The sequence below is a fragment of the Aricia agestis genome, chromosome 9 (genome assembly GCF_905147365.1).
Source record: "Aricia agestis chromosome 9, ilAriAges1.1, whole genome shotgun sequence".
Taxonomy (NCBI): domain Eukaryota; kingdom Metazoa; phylum Arthropoda; class Insecta; order Lepidoptera; family Lycaenidae; genus Aricia; species Aricia agestis.
In genome coordinates this window covers 4533108-4552210 of record NC_056414.1, presented here as the reverse complement: position 1 = coordinate 4552210, position 19103 = coordinate 4533108, and the positions used below count along the sequence as shown (strand labels likewise).

At 40.3% G+C, this 19103-nt stretch overlaps 1 protein-coding gene and 1 non-coding gene across 2 annotated transcripts in view; one reads left to right on the top strand and one right to left on the bottom strand.

Annotated features, from left to right (window-relative positions):
* LOC121730163 (tyrosine-protein kinase Drl-like) overlaps positions 1-15527 on the bottom strand; it is a 55088-nt gene extending 39561 nt beyond the window's left edge. Inside the window, exon 1 of the mRNA XM_042119079.1 lies at positions 15093-15527. Within this exon, the coding sequence (XP_041975013.1) occupies positions 15093-15183 (91 nt within the window). The 5' untranslated portion in view covers positions 15184-15527. The remainder of the gene's footprint in view (positions 1-15092) is intronic.
* A 317-nt stretch (positions 15528-15844) lies between these two features.
* Positions 15845-15916, top strand: Trnad-guc. The gene has a single exon. It is a non-coding gene; the product is annotated as a tRNA-Asp (tRNA).
* The last annotated feature ends 3187 nt before the right edge of the window (positions 15917-19103 follow it).

Below are 19103 nucleotides of genomic sequence, written 5' to 3'. Positions count from 1 at the left end.
TTTCGCTGCGCTGCTTTCAAGAAACTGAGTGTGCAAAAGAGATGGGACACAGTCAAGCAAGAGGGGCTGTGTTTCCTGTGCCTATCGAGCCGACACAGAAGATACAACTGCAAAGCGAAGCAGTGCGGTATGCAGGGATGCAAGCGGCCTCACCACCCACTACTACACGAGGAGAGGTCCGGCGGCGCTCCACCGATCGAGGACGCCGTAATCACCGCGTCGGTTGCCTCCGACCGCGCGGTGAAGCTGAAGATGAGAAGAATTCAAGTCGTTGGGCCACGGGGCGAAGCCGACATCTTCGCGCTGTTCGACGAGGGCTCGACGGTGACTCTGCTGGATGAAGACGTCGCTGAGGCTATCGGCGCGGACGGTCCACCGAAGATGCTGCGCATGCACGGGATCAACGCCGAGAGAAGGGAAGAGAGAAGCCGCCTCGTACAACTGGGCGTACGAGGTCGCGACGGTACCAGACACGACATCACCGCGAGGACTGTGAACGGGTTGAACCTCTTAACTCAATCCGTTCCGGAATCCCTTTTGCAACTCGCTCACCTGCGCGATCTCAAGAACGAAGAGATTTGCTACGAGAACAAGAAACCCCAACTTCTCATCGGCACGGACAATTGGCAGCTCATCGTGTCTCGGGAGCTGAGAATCGGGAAGAGGAACCAGCCTGCAGCCTCTAAGACGAAGCTTGGATGGGTGATACATGGCAGCATCCCCAAGCGCATCATAAGGCAGGACGAGAACGAAGACATCCTGCATATATCCACGGTGGAAACCAGAAACGATCGTCTGGAAGAAATGGTGAAGAAACACTTCGACATAGACGCTTTGGGAATAGCGGCTAAGGCGAAACTGAGCAACGAGGAACAGCGAGCCATCGACCTGTTTGGCAGAACGGCCAAGAGAACGGAAGACGGTCGATTCGAAGTGGGACTCTTGTGGCGCAAGGATGGCGTCAAACTGCCCCTCAGCTACAACAACGCGCTGAGGAGGCTCAAGAACTTAGAACGCAAGCTCGACAGAAACCCCCAAGATGCGGTGCAGTATCATGGGCAGATGGTGAACCTCATACGAAAAGGATATGCGGAGAAATGCGACGGGACGGAGGCCGGAAGCGAGAACACATGGTACCTACCGCACTTCCCGGTCAAGAACCCAAACAAGCCGGGCAAGCTGCGCTTGGTCTTCGACGCGGCGGCCAAAACGAACGGCGTGAGCCTCAACGATAATTTATTGGAGGGGCCCGATCTACTGACATCCCTACCGAGGATACTGTTCCGGTTCAGGGAGGAAGCCGTGGCCGTGAAAGCAGACATAGAAGAGATGTTCCTTCGCGTGAAGATCAGGAGGGAGGACCAACCGGCGCAGATGTTCCTGTGGAGGGAGGGCCGAGAGGAGCCGCCCTCCAAGTACAAGATGGTGGTCATGATATTTGGGGCATCGTGTTCACCGTACCTGGCACACTCAGTACGGAATCGAAATGCAGAGGAACACGCGGTATCGTGCCCAGAAGCCTATCGCGCCATCACCGAGGCTCACTACATGGACGATTATGTGGACAGCTATCCAGACTATGAGAAGGCCAAGCAAGTCGTGGAACAAGTGGACCGGGTGCACAAGATGGGCGGATTCCACTTGCGGGGATGGACGAGCAACGATCGACGAGCGCTGACGGGGCTACCGGTGGACCGCCTAGCTGATGATGTGGCGCAGCCTGTCACTAAGGGTGAACAGAAGACCCTGGGGATACTGTGGGATTCTCGAGGGGACACGTTGAAATTCAACACATCTCTATCAAGAGTCCCTAAAGAGGTCCGAGAGCTACAGCGCGCACCTACCAAGAGAGAGGCCCTTAGCACGGTGATGAGCATCTACGATCCGCTGGGGCTACTGAGCTGCTACACCATCACCGCCAAAGTTATCCTGCAAGGTCTGTGGCGTCAGAAGCTGGATTGGGACGAGCCGCTGCCGGCGGAGTCAGCCGAAGACTTCACTCGATGGCTGAGAGACATGGAGCACATCAGCCACCTCGAGCTACCCCGGAGCTACAACGGGGGGAGCCCCACAAGAAACCGGCAGCTGCACGTGTTCTGTGACGCGAGCAAAGACGCGTACGCGGCGGCCGTCTACTGGAGACTGGAGCAAGAAGATGGAGAAATTCGAGTAATGCTAGCCGCAGCCAAGGCTAAGGTGGCGCCACTGAAGACACAGACGATACCCCGACTAGAGCTACAAGCCGCTCTGGTCGGAGCGAGGCTCGGGAACGCCGTCACAGCGGAACACAGATGGAAGACAGATGCGATTTTCTACTGGACCGACGCTCAGGTAGTTCTGTGGTGGATACAGAACGGAAGCAGGAAATATACGCCATACGTCGCACACCGATTGGGAGAGATCGCCGAGCTGACATCCGTACACCAGTGGAGGTGGGTGAGCACCAAGAATAATATCGCTGACATGGCCACCCGAACGGGCTATGTCACCAAAAGCGAAGAGGATCCGTGGTTCAATGGACCAGACTTCCTGCGTAGGCCTGTGAACGAGTGGCCCACGGAGAGTCCCGTTCAAGCCGAGGACCTAGAGGAGCACGTCGCCTTCCAGACCACGGAGGCGAGCGAAGTAGACTGTCTGCCAGACGTGAGCCGCTTTTCAAAGTACGAGCGCCTCGTGAGATGTACGGCGATGGTTCTACTATTCATTGAGAAGTGTCGTGATCGCCGGGCCAGTCTCGACGTGCGGCACCTGGAGAAGGCGGAGGTATTATGGTACCGAAAATCACAACACGATAGCTTCGCACGGGAAATAGAGAAGATGAAAAACGGAGGGACGGCGCCGAGATGGAGCTCCTTGTACCGGCTCAACCCGGTGTACAGAGACGGCTTGCTTACGCTGGACGGGAGGATCAGAGCAGCGCAGGTGCCGGATGAAATGAAGAACCCAGTTATCCTGGACGGAAGACACCCGTTCACGAGGCTGCTGGTGGCCAGGGAGCATGCCAGAGCCGGACATGGGAGCCGCGAGAGAGTAGTGAACGATCTAAGACAGAAATTCTGGATCCTGAAGCTACGGCCGACGGTGCGGAGCATCATACACAACTGCGCCTTCTGTAGGATGAGGAGGGCGCGCCCGAAAATCCCGCAACCTGGAGACCTGCCACCAGAGCGCCTGGGGGCGTTCCAGAGACCATTTTCCTACTGCGGTCTCGATTGTTTCGGCCCAATGATCGTTACCATCGGCCGGCGTCATGAGAAGAGATGGGGAGCGCTGTTTACCTGTTTGACGACGCGAGCGGTCCACCTGGAACTTGTGGCCACGCTGTCGACCGATTCAGCATTGATGGCAATGAGAAGAATGGCCGCACGGCGGGGATGGCCGGCGGTCATGTACAGCGATAATGGGACGAACTTCAGAGGCGCGAACGTCGAGCTGCAACGAGCGTACGCCGAGTGGGTGCCGGCTATGACCGAGCTGGGCCTCACACACCGCATGAAATGGAAGTTCACTCCGCCAGGGGCGCCGAACCAAGGGGGCGCCTGGGAGAGACTGGTGAGGTCGGTAAAAACCGCCCTACTCACCACACTGAACGAGAAATCACCGAAGGAGGAGGTGCTCCAGACCCTGATGACCGAGGCGGAATACTCCGTGAACGCTCGACCGCTCGTTCACGTTTCCGTGGACCCCGACGATCCAGAGGCGATCACACCTAACCATTTCCTCATAGGGTCATCTACTGGTCAACCATACGTCGGGCCGTGCGAGCTGGCCGACAAGAAGACGTGGAGGGTCGCGCAGGCCTTGGCGGACGAGTTCTGGAGGCGATGGGTGAGGGAGTATCTCCCGACGCTCACGCCCCGTGGCGGGGCCCCGAGGAGCGGCCGCAACCTGGCCCCGGGGGACTTGGTGATCGTCGTCGACCCCGCGCTGCCGCGTAATACGTGGCCGCGAGGAGTCGTACACCGTGTCTACCCGGGCCCGGACGGACGAGTGCGTTGCGCGGACGTGCGCACGCGTAGTGGAGTGTTCCGCAGACCAACATCAAAGCTGGCGGTGATAGAAGAGTCGCCGCCGGAGGAGCCGACGGCGCCGGGAGAGGAGCCGGCGGGCTCGTGCTCAGCCGGGCAGTCAGCGGCGGGCCTAGTCAGCCCGCAGTCGCCAGAACGAGTCGCGACGGGCTTAACCAGCTCGTGCTCAGCCGGGCAGTCAGCGGCGGGCCTAGTCAGCCCGCAGTCGCCAGAACGAGTCGCGACGGGCTTAACCAGCTCGTGCTCAGCCGGGCAGTCAGCGGCGGGCCTAGTCAGCCCGCAGTCACCAGATCGAGACGTGACGAGCTCAACCAGCTCGTGCTCAGCCGGGCAGCCACCAGCGAGGCCAGCCAGCCTGCAGTCAACCATGGATTCGGCGAGCCCGCAGTCACCGGAGAAGGCTGCGTAGACCCTGGCTACTGCGCCGGGGGGAGGATGTTGAGGACAGCGGCCTCGCACCCGATAAACTCGTAGTGAGTGTATACAAACTCGTTAACAGTGAAATATGATAATAAACTCAGTGCAAAATAAGTGTTTTTAAAAATAAACTTTAGAAGTGAACTGTGATAAATCTGTGGCTCCCTAAGAGGCAAAAAGTTGTTATTTTAATAAAATAGAACGTTAACTAATAATTATCAGAAAATTAGTGTCTGAAATATAAATAGTTTGGAAAATATTAGGAAAAATGTGCTAAAAAACTATGTAAATTGTATTAACTTTTATCTTCGCCTAGCTATAACTATGTTAAATATAAGTGTTATTATTTAGAATAAGTTGATTATTGTGGAACGATAAATAAAGAATTTCCCGAAATGCGTTTCAATTACCTTGGCTCATGGCAAAATAGGGAAAATAGGGAAAATAGCCGCTTCCGATAGTGAAAATAAGACTGAAGAGACGTACGAATCGGAGCGGCTCTCTATACGGCATTGCCGCGGTCGGGTACCTCAGAGGGGCTTTCTATATGGCATTGCCTTGAGCCGGGTAAGCGAGACGGATTTCGGGGTCGATGTTCTCCTCGACGACTCGTGTGTTTTATTTACGCCCCCGCTCAGCAAGATATACCGGTGTAGCCTTGGAATCTTCGAGTCCGATCCGAGCCAGCGACGAAGCCAGCGACGAAACCTATGGGCGAATACTGTCCCAAACAGTTCACATGCATGAATTCTAACACGTGAAAATAATTATAATTATTTTTGAGATTTATTATAATACTATACGTTACGGTAAGAAAACATTTAAGAAGCTTTGGATTATGAGTTTTAGAGTCCAGTTATAGTTACCAAGTGCTATAAATCATAATATTCTATAACAAGGATTAGAGGAAAATACGTGCATAGTTAAAGTATTTATAGTACAGTGTTTTATTATTACTTCCTAGCTTTACAGCTTAGGAAAGGAATTAGTTAAAGATATTAGTACCGTTTAATAGGTATTAGTGAGTAATAATAAGATTTTTGTTTCTATAAGGATTTATGGTAAAGTTATTAGCAGTTTTAATAATAATCCATAATTAGTTCTAAGTCCTTTTATTAATTAGGAAATAATAAAATACAAAACGATAAAGTTCATCTCTCTGTCTACGTTTAAAGTTTATTTGCCTGTCTGTCCGTCTGTCTGTTATACTTGATGTCTATGTCGCTGCACTGATTTAGATGAAATTTGGATATTGGGAACAAGATTATTATTTATTATACAAGGTGTAACAAAACTAAGTGATGATACTTTAGGGTGTGTATGCAGTATGTATCCCTTTTATAGAGATCACTGTGAAAGTAGCAACGCTGAAAGAGTAACTTATGTTCTTTCAGCGCTGCCACTTTCACAGCGAACTCAATACAGGGGACCTTTAGATACACACTATAAATTATTATCACTTAGTTTTGTTACATCCTGTATATTCAACGACTATCATAATTCATACTCCTTTGCTTATTAGAGTGCCAAACTTTTCCATGACAACAAATCATAAAGCTAATTATTCACAATTTAGTCAAGGTTTTTGTAAAAGATTGCAATTTAAGCCAAAAAGCTGCTTATAATTCCGTTAAATTACAAATTCTAGTTTGTTAGTTGTGTAACTTCCCGTGACAATGGAATGATACCATAAAATTATGTGGAAAACAAATAAAATTTGACGTAACTCCAATATAAAGCTAAAAATAATATTCTAGTAAGAATAAAAACATTGAATTAAAGTGTAAGACCCTGTACTGAGTAATAAGTTTTGAGGCGTCCTAAACTTCTTTTAAAATATTTGTTGTATGGCCTCCCTAAATGTTTAATTTATTTTGTTTTAGTATTCGTTGTTATAGCGGCAATGGAAATACAATATTCTGTGAAAAATGCAAATTTCTAGCTATTACCGTTCTTGAAATACAGCCTGGCGACAGACAGACGGACAGATATCGAAGTCTTAGTAATAGGGTCCCGTTTATACCCTAAGTATTATGGGTACGAAACCCTAAAAAAGATTGTAAATAAAAAAAAGTCTCAAAACACTTGTAAGGTTTTGAGGGGTAAACTGGCAGATTTCCTTTTAGTATTGGATCTGACCGTCAAATCGTTTTTTTCGATCAAATTTATTTTAAAATAATCTTTAGAACGTATAGAATGGATTAATGTTGGGTTGCCTCGTCAAAAGTAGCCGCAAGTACCTCTAATTAAGTTTAATGTTCATGAGATAAATGCATAATTTGTATGAATATTTTTTTCAGTAAATTTTACACCATTTGAAAGAAAATGACGAGACAAAATAAGGTATAAATGGTTGCCAGCTCTAAATCGGCCGCAACCTAGGGTTGCCAGCCCGTAAACAGACATAGTTCTTCATCAAAATTGAAGCATCGATTTTTTTAATAATTTTGATACAAAATTAAAGTTTTATGCATTTTGTGCATGAATATCCATGGTTGCCAGTTGCACGATAGCCGCAAACTGGGGTTGCCATCACTTTTGTTTAAGACAAAATATGTTCAGGCCTACAATTATTATGCCTGACAGAATTTGAGGACGTCGAGAACCCGCAAGATTGCCATTTTTATTTAATAGGCGTTTTTATTTTTATGCGTAGTGTCTTGTCATTCCTCAATGTCATTCCTTCTTAGTTCATATTTTTCTATTGAATACACGCAAGTTTGTATTACGGGCTTTCATTTTGCTCAATATCAAAGTAGCCGCAAGTACCTCTATACTTGCGGCTACTTTTAACAAGGCAACCCAACATTAATCCATTCTATACGTTGTAAAGATTATTTTAAAATATATTTGATCGAAAAAAACGATTCATGCAGGATTTTACGGTCGGATCTTAGGATATTTATCAATATGTCAATTTGTCTAGTCTACCTCAGAATTAAACCCTTTCTACGATGCTCATGTTACCACCTACGCGTGCTATTGCACGTGCACGCACTACAGCTATTCAAGTCATTTAAGCCACTGGGGCAAGAAAGAGGCAGAGTGGCTACACGATGGACAGACGCGATTGTCAAGGCTGCTTCCAGGAGGCATTTCATCAGGCCAAAAATAGAGACAAATGGAGAGCCCTATCCCAGAAAGCAAATGTTGGTGGTCACGTCCCTCAGCCATGAGAATACGACTAGGAAGAAGGAAGAAGAAGCAACTGGGGCTTTTCCGTTTTAAATATTACATAGATTTAACCCTATGCATATTAAACACCGTTTAACAGTCTAAACGAGTATAAAATTAACATTTTTCAAAAGCAATTGGCACCGATTCAATTTGGCAGTGCCAGCGAGAACTAGCGTTCACACTGTTTAAATATAATGTCGTGCATTTTGTTATTTTTATGAGGGCAACCTTCAATAAATCTGCAAGGTTTAGCATAAAAATAGTTGAATAATCCATACTAATAAGTAATATTATAAAGGCGAAGGTGTGTCTGTCTGTCTAACCTCTTCACGCCCAAACCGCTGAACTGATATCGCTGGGTATGGAGATACTTTGATTCTCGGAAAGGACATACTTTAGGATACTTTTTACACGAAAAATGTACGTTTCTCGCTCGATAAACGTATTTTGGCGCAACGATATCCCCAATACTCTCTCTTTAAATAGCTTCTTTCAAATAGTATGCCTATTGGCCGGAATACGAAGAAGATGTGTGCGAAATTTCAAGTTTCTAGCTTAAAGGGTTTTGCATGTATCTTGATCTATCAGCTTTGCCCATTATATTAGACGAGCTTTTGCCCGCGGCTTCGCTCGCGTTATGAAGTATTATTATATACAAACTTTCATCCCCAATTTTAACCCCTTGGAGGTAGAATTGATCAAAATCCTTTCTTAGCGGATGCCTTCGTCATATCATCTACCTGCATGCCAAATTTCAGCCCGATCGGTCCTGTGGTTTGTGCTGTGCGTTGATAGATCACCGTGTCAGTCAGTCACCTTTGAGTTTTATATATATAGATAAAAGAAGTAATATTTGAGAGGAAAATAAAAAGGGCTTTCTGAATTCATTCTGTACTAAACGGGAATATAATATAACCTATCTATTAGAGGTACCAAATTATTTAAATCATACCATATCTATTAAAAGTTCATATTTATATGAACTTTTAATAATACATTAGATAATATAAATCAAACTTCATCAAATTTAACGCAATATTCATGTTAACATTTCATCATGGAAGTCATCCCCGCCCGTGAAATTAAGCTGATTAGCTCTACGACTTTAGCTGTCAACAGTACTTTACATTTTACAGATTCATCGCATGTTAAGAGGGAACGCGGGTACAGAAGAATCTAAATGAAGAAACGATTGCCATCACGCTCCACCCTACGCCGGCACGTGTATTGTGATCATAAAGTTAATATACCTAAGGTATATTAACTTTATGATTGTGATAGAGACAGATACAGTAAATCGAGGTAACGTAGTCCTCTGATTCCTCTTTCAAAATAGAGCCTACCTAATTATTTGTTTTATACTTCGATCACAGTTTCCAGGAAATGCTATAATTGTATTCTATTGTTGTCGCGATCACCGGTGCTCTTATGGGGCTTGAAGAATTAAATAACTTCAGGAAGAGTGAGTCTATGCCTCTACGTTTTTATTTTATCTTAAAGATCTTTCAAATTTGTTTTATGGTCGGTGGATTGGCGGGGTACGGGGCATTAACTTTTTGCGAGTTTTGAAGGGTCATATATTTTTTTTTATTAGTAAATTTAGAAAAAATCGAACGTAGAGGCATAGCTTTAACAGATTGTATAAAAAATATTTTGTCTAGACGCATTGTCCAGGGAGAAAACAGGGGAATACGTTTGTATGGAAAAACAGTGTTAAATAGCGTTTCCTCTTAAGCGCTGATTACACACTACAGTTACGCAGGATACTTTGTGTTGTTTGCTTTTGGGTAACAGAAAAAACAGTTTTACATAATTAAATATCTGTGTGTAGATTAATTGGACATTGCTGCTGACAAACTTTTCAATTGATTATGTCTATTGGTTAAATCGTATTCAAATCTTTCCGCAGTTACTTTCCATAATTCCTGCACACTCGCTCGTATAACTGACACGTTACGCTGTATTTATTGAGATATTTCATAGTTAATTCCCTCAACGCGAGGAATTCAATATGGAGCCGACATTATTAAAATAACATCTATTTCTGTGTGTTTGTTCTGTGCGCGCCATCGTGAGTCGCGACTTAAGATAGGGGTATACCAGGAACTTTGCTACCGATGTGTACAGAACGTCCAAATGAAATGAAAATGATAATATGAAAAATAAAATGAAAATGTTAAATTTCTAAATCGGTTAAAAACTAACACTTTTAGAACGTTCACATGAGGCCTACCACCGGTTCGAGAACTAGCGCGGCGTAAGAAACTCGCAACGGGAGGCTGATCGTTGAGTTAGGAGTTAGGACTGATCGCATGCCGACCTGACCGACAGAGTAATCTTGTATCTTGCATTAGGCGACAAATTTACATATTTTATTGTCTGTCAAAATTTGTTAAACAATTTTTTAATAGATAGATCTCAATTCTCAAACGCCTGTAGCTTTCGCAAAATACAAAATGACCCTACGACTAGTTTTACATTCTTTTAACATAAAAGTTACCTTACTTTGTATCTTCAAAGAGCTTCAGGTAAAGAAGACCTAGCTTATCTAAGGGACAGTAATGATAAGGAAATGCTACACAAAAAGTGTTGGCATAGGTCGAAATTGCAGATAAGGTAACAGGATGTAGCTAAAACGGCTTATACCAATATTAGCGTAGTATAGTTTTTTTAGCAGATCCAAATCTTAATATATATATTTCTTGTGTGCGTGTGTATGTGACTGAACTCCTCCTAAACGACTGGACCAATTTTGATGAAATTTTTTGTGTGTGTTCGTGGAGATTCGAGAATGGTTTAGATTTACAGTTTGGTCTACTGGAAAATGTTTTTTCAATTAATTTCTTATTTATAAGGAGTTGTTGATTTTGGAATGTTTTACATTAGATCCGGCGGACGGCGCTATCATCGCATTCAATATTATTCTATTTCAATTTTAGTTTGTCCTGACAGATGGTGCTACGATTAATTTGAAAAAAATTTTGTTATTCAATTCATGTGCTGATTAAAATATTAAATAAATAACACATAGGCTACAATTTTAACCGACTTTCAAAATGGGGGAGGTGTTATGTTCGTTTTCTTATATTCAACGATTACTTCGCCGTTTGTTAACCGATTTTCAAAATTTTTCTTTTGGTATATAGGGTATCATCCCAATTTGGTATTATATTCAGAAAAGTGGTGATCTGATGAAGGATCCATAAGTAATCGAGGGAACTCCTCAAAACTTATAGGGAAACATATGGTGACTTCGGTTTCGTGAGAAGTATTCTAAGCATATGCTACCAACAAGTAAGATTTTGCACCGAGATATACCTGGTATACCGTGGTTCGGAAGGTGCTGAGAGAATTCCTGATTCTTTATAGATACAAGTTTGGGAGTTTCGGCGTTGTTTTAAGAACAGAAAGCATATGCTACTATGCAAATTACATTCTTCATCATCATCATCATCATCATCACTACCATATTATACCATTTCATAGTCTTTTAGATCGAGACTCGAGTTTGTCAAGCGATAATTAAAAAAAATCTATATCTACCTAATATTATAAACCTGAAGAGTATGTTTGCTTGAACGCGTCAATCTCAGAAACTACAGGTCCGATTTAAAAACTTATCTCAGTGTTAGATAGATCATTTATCGAGTAAGACTCATCATTTATCGAGAAGGTTATATTATATTATTACTCTAAGACTAATACGACAGAAGAAACTCAGGAAAATGTGGGAAAAACGGGGGAAATATTTTTTATGGGAAAATGTACCTACGGATTCTGTAAAATTTCTAATTTACGCGGGCGAAGCCGCGCGGGACATCTAGTTTTTTTATATATTTCTTTCGTCAACAAAATTCGTATAGGATCTGCCATCGAGAAGTGTCATTTTTAATGGGCATATTTTACTACAAGCTTTACAAGCCGGAGCCATGTAACTTGCCCTTTACATTTTGAGAAATCCGTTACCTTAAAAAAATACCAGTTTTGCTACTGGTCATTAAAATTCCCCAGAATAAGCAATTTATCTTAATATTAAGGTAACCTCACACTGGTAACCCTATCCACGCACCCAGGGTTGTGTTTCAGAATTCGGCTCCCACAACTGTCGAGGAAACTTGACACTTCATCAGAATATCTGGTAACAGATTGGCTCAGGTGGATCGTAGACAAAAACTTTAATTGAATGATTTTCGGAGATCAGAATCTATAAGTTTATATTATATTAAAACGCGAAAGTATGTATACAGTGTGTCTGTCTATTACCTCTTCACGCCAAACCGCTGAACCGATTTAACTGAAATTTGGTGTAAATATACCGAGTCCCAGGAAAAGACTAAAGATACTTTTATCCCGGAAAAATGTACAGTTCCCCTGCGTTAAACGAATTTTGGCCAATGATCGCAAAGTATAGCACAATCGACCACGATGCTAATTGCTAGGCAATCATAGCCAAATAATAAGCATCCCTGATCATAATAATATATCAAAGGGTTTTCGTGGTTGGTTACCACTGCTGATCCTGGCGACATAGGAGTTGCAGTGGTTTGCAAAAAAATTTATAATAATAATAAGCATCTAGAGTAATTTTGCTATAGCTGGCGCTTGGAAAATGTGCAAAATTAGCAAACGCCTACTATCTGTTTATCTAAAATACCAAGAACTGGTTACCAATTAAGGAGTATGTACCCGGTACCCAGTGTTATCAGTACTAGCTAGTTATAGCAACTACAGATTGCTACCACGACTATATTTAGAACAATAGCAACATGAATATTATCTTGGTGAATATTTAAAATAAGATATTACTTTACGTACCTTTTATTGCTAAAAATATTGTATTCTGAAGATAATTTCTTCCCTATGCTGAGGTATATAATTTAAAGGTTTATTCTTGAGAATACATTATAACATAGGAATATATTTTCATTTTTGCACAAGAATTATGCTTCTTTTTAAATGTTCTTTTTACTTTTTTATGGTTAGTTCATACCGGGACCCGAACAATGCTACACCTAAAGGACAGTCTTTGAAAAGCAAAGATTTGGTAAGAAAAATATAGTTTTATAATGTTACTCAAGTTAACGTCGTAAATTAAAGGGTGTGTTTTTTTAAACTTTTGTAACTCTATCCAGTATCCAGGAGCAGTATTTTATTTAAGTAAAAAACATAAAATGCGTCCGAGTATAGGACTTGATTTATTTGTTCTCGAAGCTTGGGACAACACGCAATACTGACATAAACGTACAAGATTTTATTCGATTACGATTATTTATTGGCTATACGCATCTGAATCGAATTTATTTTATAATTTAATTTTTATTTTGTTAGGCGCGAGAGCCTAGATGCCCTATAATTGTTAACTGTAAACTGTATATCTGTTTGTTACCCGAATTAATGATGAATCTGCATCATTCAGGTAACAAACAGAAATGCTTTGCATTTTAAAATTGGTATGAATAGTGGAAAAAAGTTTTATCCCCTATAGGTCTATAACAGACTGCCAAGAGAAAACTTTTGGGCAAGTTTTTTGGCTTTGGCAAGCATCTCGGAAGAAAACTACGGTTCTTAAATAAACGAATACCGACGTTATGATTTAAGTTACACTTAGCGGAAAAGCTTTTGGATAAGTTGAAAACATTTCGCTGGCATTTCGGTAGAAAGTAGAAACAGATTTTTAAAACTCGGAAGAAACCATTTCTTCTTAGACATATTCAGCATTATCTCCATTCTCCATTATCCAAAGTTCTAACAATTTAAATAGTATCGCATCTGTCAACGGCAGTAGAATAGTAGAATACTACCATCGCTTAGTTCCATAGACTCTAATTTCTAAGCAAGAACAAAGGGTACTTTTTGTCCTGACAAAGATGGATAGCGTTGTTTTGTGACAAAAGCGACGCATTAGTTACCTGGATAGTGGGTTCAGAATTATACCTCAGTTTGTGCGAAAGTGGACTCTATGTGGTTAAAATAAAGCTGTGTCAGAGGTAAAATATGAACGGACTATAGGCACGGGTTTTGTATCCCTGTTATACTATTTGAATAAGAGTTCGTCAGACTGTGGCTCACTTGGCTGGTATTACTTTAATGTATAACAATTCATCATGTTTACAGTAGCCAGTAACGAAGGCTCTCAAGGTTGTAAGCTCTAGCCTGTATCAATAGCGCAATAGCATGGACGTATGAAAACTGCCCAAATATTAGTTACCTATTTGGATCGTCTTACTGCCGCACTAAGAGTGGGACATTAATTACTTAATTGTAATTAATTCAAAATTTTGACATTAGCCCCATACATTATCTGTCAAAATCTTCATTAAATTGAAGGTTAATCGTAATTAAATGTCTCTGAGTACGGCGGTGAGTAACTTGCTAGAGCTAAGTGAAGTAATTGGGGATGGAGTTATAGAAGACCCACGCTGCTGCTATTAGCTACCAAGAATCGCGTTTGACAGTGGAGTTAAGCAAAGCCAGTTTTCTTCCTGGTCCTTGGAACTTTTTCAAACTTTAACCTACCATAGCGATCCGGAAAACTTTTTTTTATAAAATAAATAAAAAAACAATAAAAAGGCTTAGGTTTATTGTGCGGAGTGACATATTATTATATTGTGATGCGGCATGCGCCGCGGGACACTTTTGAGGAAGGTACACTTTTTGTCGCCTCGTAGGTAAAAAAGATTAAGATAAGGATTTTCTGACTTTTTGTAGGTAAAATTTGCCAAAGTAATGCGATTAAATTAATTTATGACACGGATTTCAGCCACATGCTTCCAAAACCGAATTCCAAAACCGAAAAATTGTGTTTCGAACGTACTTACACGAAAATAGGTATTCAAATTTTTTTAAATTTCTAATTTTCAATTAAGTAAATAATACTTATTAAATTGCCTTAGTTGTTCAATGACTATACAGTATACATTGTTATTACCGTGTAAGAATGTGTACGTATGTTTGTTATTTTTTCAGGCAAAAACTACTGAACAGATTTGGATGAAATTTTGATGCAGTCTCAATGATGATGATTCAGACTCTGGATAGCCACAGGCTTTTGTATTTTGAATAAGTACAGTGTTTCGGTGAGGTGGGATACTAAAAAACTACGTAAAGCTTGTTTATCATTATAATAATAATTGGCCTCGTTGCATTTGTTATCAAAATATCAAGTTTGCGCGGTAATCAAATGATAATGTTATGATAACATATTCTTCAATGTGCATTGATCCATACACGGGTAAAAACTATGAAGTATTTAATATAGAAATGAAGATTGTAAACATAAGTGTAAGGTAGACGCAGAATATCTTCGTAAGAAAGTTTTTAGACACTCCTTGCAGAATGCAGATGTTTGCATGAAAATGTTACTTTTGCCAACGATATCAAAATACTACTTTTGCTAGTTCGCTTTACTGTAGGTTTTTATCTACAGTTGCAGTATAATGATTAATGAAGTGAAATACACAAATAACTTACCTAATAATCTCCAGACTTCTGCACTGCTGAGGTAAACATTGAGATGGCCCAGACAGCACGGCAACAACACCAAAAACGTTAGTAACCTCATTGTTCTAAAAAGTTCAATTTCGTTCCAAATCCAAATCGTTCACAAGATTTGATTCACATTTTAAAACACCGGCACGGTCCACAAACGCTGAATTCTCGATACAAGATTATACCTACTCGGATAAATGTTCAAACGCAAAGATAAATGAATGCTAGCACACTGTTCCTGTTGAAATCGAATAGAAAATCAAACAATTATGAACCGATTACTACAATGTTAGGAATGAGCACACAAATTCCGCGTATAAACAATGATTATCAATTGTATTTGTGTAAAACGCGTCGACACTTCGTCCCCCGGCAGTATGCGGTCACAAACTGGTTCAAAAACCGAAATTCTGTTCCATGTTTACGGCGCGCAACGCGTGTAAATTGACAGCTGCTTCTGAAGCGACATCCACCGTATAAACTTGTAACTATTGCATGTTCTAGCAACATTACAGGTACACTGCACAAAAACTAGATGTCGCTACGTGTTTATAAAAACTTAGTTCAACCACTGGAGTAAAATGAGTTCCCAAGTTCTAAAAAATAAATGTTATCATAAACTTACCATGCATTTAAATATAACATGCTTTGTTAAAAATAATAACACTTTTGCAGTAAAGCGGCAAAATGTTAGTATAACTAACATATAAATATTTTCAACAACTATAAACAAGTCTTCGGTAGTATAGTGGTCAGTATCCCCGCCTGTCACGCGGGAGACCGGGGTTCGATTCCCCGCCGGAGAGAACCTTTTTGATTCTTTTACGTCTAATATTTTTACTGTTTTGCAATATTAGGTCATTATTAATATGTAGTTTAATTTTTAGTCACAGAACATGGATCTAGTTAGAACCGCCATGTCGCTCCAATTTGTATGAACACGAGCGTGTCACTTTTTTCATACCTACTGTGACGTCACAAGAGCGCTTTAGTGATGGGAATACCCGTACGCGCTCTCCACTTTAATAGATATATCGATTTTTTAATTGATTATTATTCGAGTTAATAGGTATACAGAGGAATGATAAATCTAAAGAAACGTGCTTGCCAGGACAGCTAGTAATATATCATATTATTCTAAACTAAATCACTAAACAGGAATATAAATACATATTACATAAAATATAATTACCGAGTCACAAAATATCCCAAAGCGAACATTATCATTCCTCTGTTTCATGTCTGTTTCGAAAATCGATTAATTAGAATCGAGAATATGTACAACACTATTTGCTTCATTTGACAGAAAAATGAGAATATTGACTGTACCTCGAAACTAAGCGATGAGTGAAAGTATCGATTGTTTTATTTCCATTGCGCGCTCAATAGCGGACAAACAGAACGGGCTCTATAATTTTCTATCTAAAGCGGCAATGTATTATGAATCATGCGGTACACACGCAGTTACGTAGATTTCATGGTAAAATCTACAACCACCCACGATTAACATTAAATAATTGATTTTAAAATAAAGGACACACGATTAAATAATAAAATTACTTACCGATGAAAAGAAACGTATCCACTATTTAGACCTCAGAACAGGGAAATAAGGAGAAGTGTTATGTAGCGCCGTTTATATGGAAACCTATGTCGCCGACTTCAATGACACTATATTGTCAGAATAGTGTCAACGGTACACGGTCTAGTGATGTCCGGTCTATCTACGGTGTCGATTAATTATTATTATGACGATATCGATGTATTTTGGTAGGTATTTAAATACTATTAAAAGAATGAAAGTGATAAATATGTAATTAATATTACAGAGTCTAACAAAAATAACTTAAAGGCCGAAAGGGGTTGAAATCATCCATGATTACGAAAAACTTTTACTATCGGTTACATTTAATAACCAACTCAATTCGGCAAAATAATCTGTTCTGGCAAAATCGTAACTAGGCAATAGATAAACATTCATAATATTATATAACCAGATGTTAAGTTGGAAAAAGACAAATATGTCTGCGAAAACCGCATTCAAATCAGATCAGTAGTTTTTGTGTGATGCTGGAACAAACATACAGACAGACACGAAAAACTAGCCACAGTTTTGGCTTCTATAAAAGCGATGTAGTAACATCCACCGCTCATTATTTTTTGAATATCTTTAAGAAGGAAAAAAAGGGACCCTATTCCTAAGACTTCGATGTCTTATTGTCTGTCTCGGCTGTATATGTCAATAACTGCTACTTTTCTGAAATTTTCACAGATTGTGTATGTCTGTTACCGATAAAATAACAGATACTAAAACAAATTAAATTTAATATTTAAGGGGGGCTCCCACACAACAAACGTGATTTTTTGCTATTTTTTGCTCGATATTAATAATGGCAACAGGTACTAAGTAGGCACTTGAAAAGTACAAAATACTCCATTGTATTTATACTTTAACAATTAATAGTAAAATTAAAATAAACTAAATAATTAAGGATTCGTACAAAAACATTATTTGCCTAATTTTGTTCTATTATGATAAGGAACCTTTCGTGCGCGAGACCAACTCGCACTTGGCCGATTTTTTTCATACATTTCTCTTTGAATTTTGCGTCTTTGGGAAAACTGAAATAGGACTAAAAGCGATGAAGGTAATCATTCTCCAAAGATACACTAATTATTGTAAGTTATTATATGAGTAAGCATTAAGCACCACTTCTTTCGACTATAAAATAAAACTTCCGCATATTTATAATAAATTTAGACCTTCCGCGCGGCTTCACCCCCGTAAATTAGGAATTTCAAAGACAAATGAGCCCACAAAAATAGCCTATGACATCATGTGGCCTACTTTTTATTTATGCCAAACAACATAAAAATTGCTGGATGGTGCGTGAAATAAGTCCTTTCAAATAATTTTCCCCGTTTATTGCACATTTTCCTCTGTTTCTTGGCTATGAGCTATCTAACTCTGAAAGAATACTTCAAAATTTCAAATCGGACTATAAGTTCCTGAGATCAGCGCGTTCAAACAAACAAACTCTTCAGCTTTATAATTATATTAATGTAGATAATAACGCAACCGCATAAAATGTCGATAAAAATATCGATACCAAAATCTGTATCACACCACATCACTAGTGCCTTAGTTTGATAGTTCACGGAACATTTTTCGTGAAGAATAATTGTATTATATATACATTATATATATACAATTATATATACGTATAAATTACATGTGATAGGTGATCCCGCTATTTTTGAAATTCACAGTATCGCTGCAATTTTTGTAGGTAATTATAGCACAAGTCAGCATTTTGTTCGCAATTTACGGCGTTGTGAAAACGTGTTTGCCGTGGAGTGATTGACATACGACTGACAATTTGTGCCCATATGGGCAGGATTTGGCGACATGTGACAAGCTCTATAACATATCTCTTACTTCTAAAATCTGTGATTTAGACCAGCGTTTCTAGTCGAATTTCCACAGCCCAATACAGCACAATTAGACATTTTTAAAATTCCGATTGACGTCCAATGGGGATTGTCCATTTTTTTTTAATTTTGCTCATTACAAATACATTTCGAGGAATAAGGTCAGTGATCGTTTTTCTGTATATAAACGAAAAAAATACCCATTAGTTACTTATATCTTTGAACAAATATGTTTAACCTTTGTTTGACCTTCAATGGCGTTAAATTAGCAATAAATTCGACCAACATTACTTTTCGAACTTTTGATAAGCTTCTCGTATCAGCTTTCACATAATGAGAACTTGCATTTGACGAACCAGCCATTATAAATAAGATTGAAAGGAAAAAACATACTTACTGCAGAGGTCAATTATTGGCCGCCGATGATAACGTCAGAGCGAAACTTTAAATTTTTTTTGAGAAAAAACTAGCCAATACATTTCAAAATTATTTAATTTATATTCTTAAAATACCCTATTTTAACGAAAAAAAATATAAAAAGTACATGTGATTTTTTTTGGA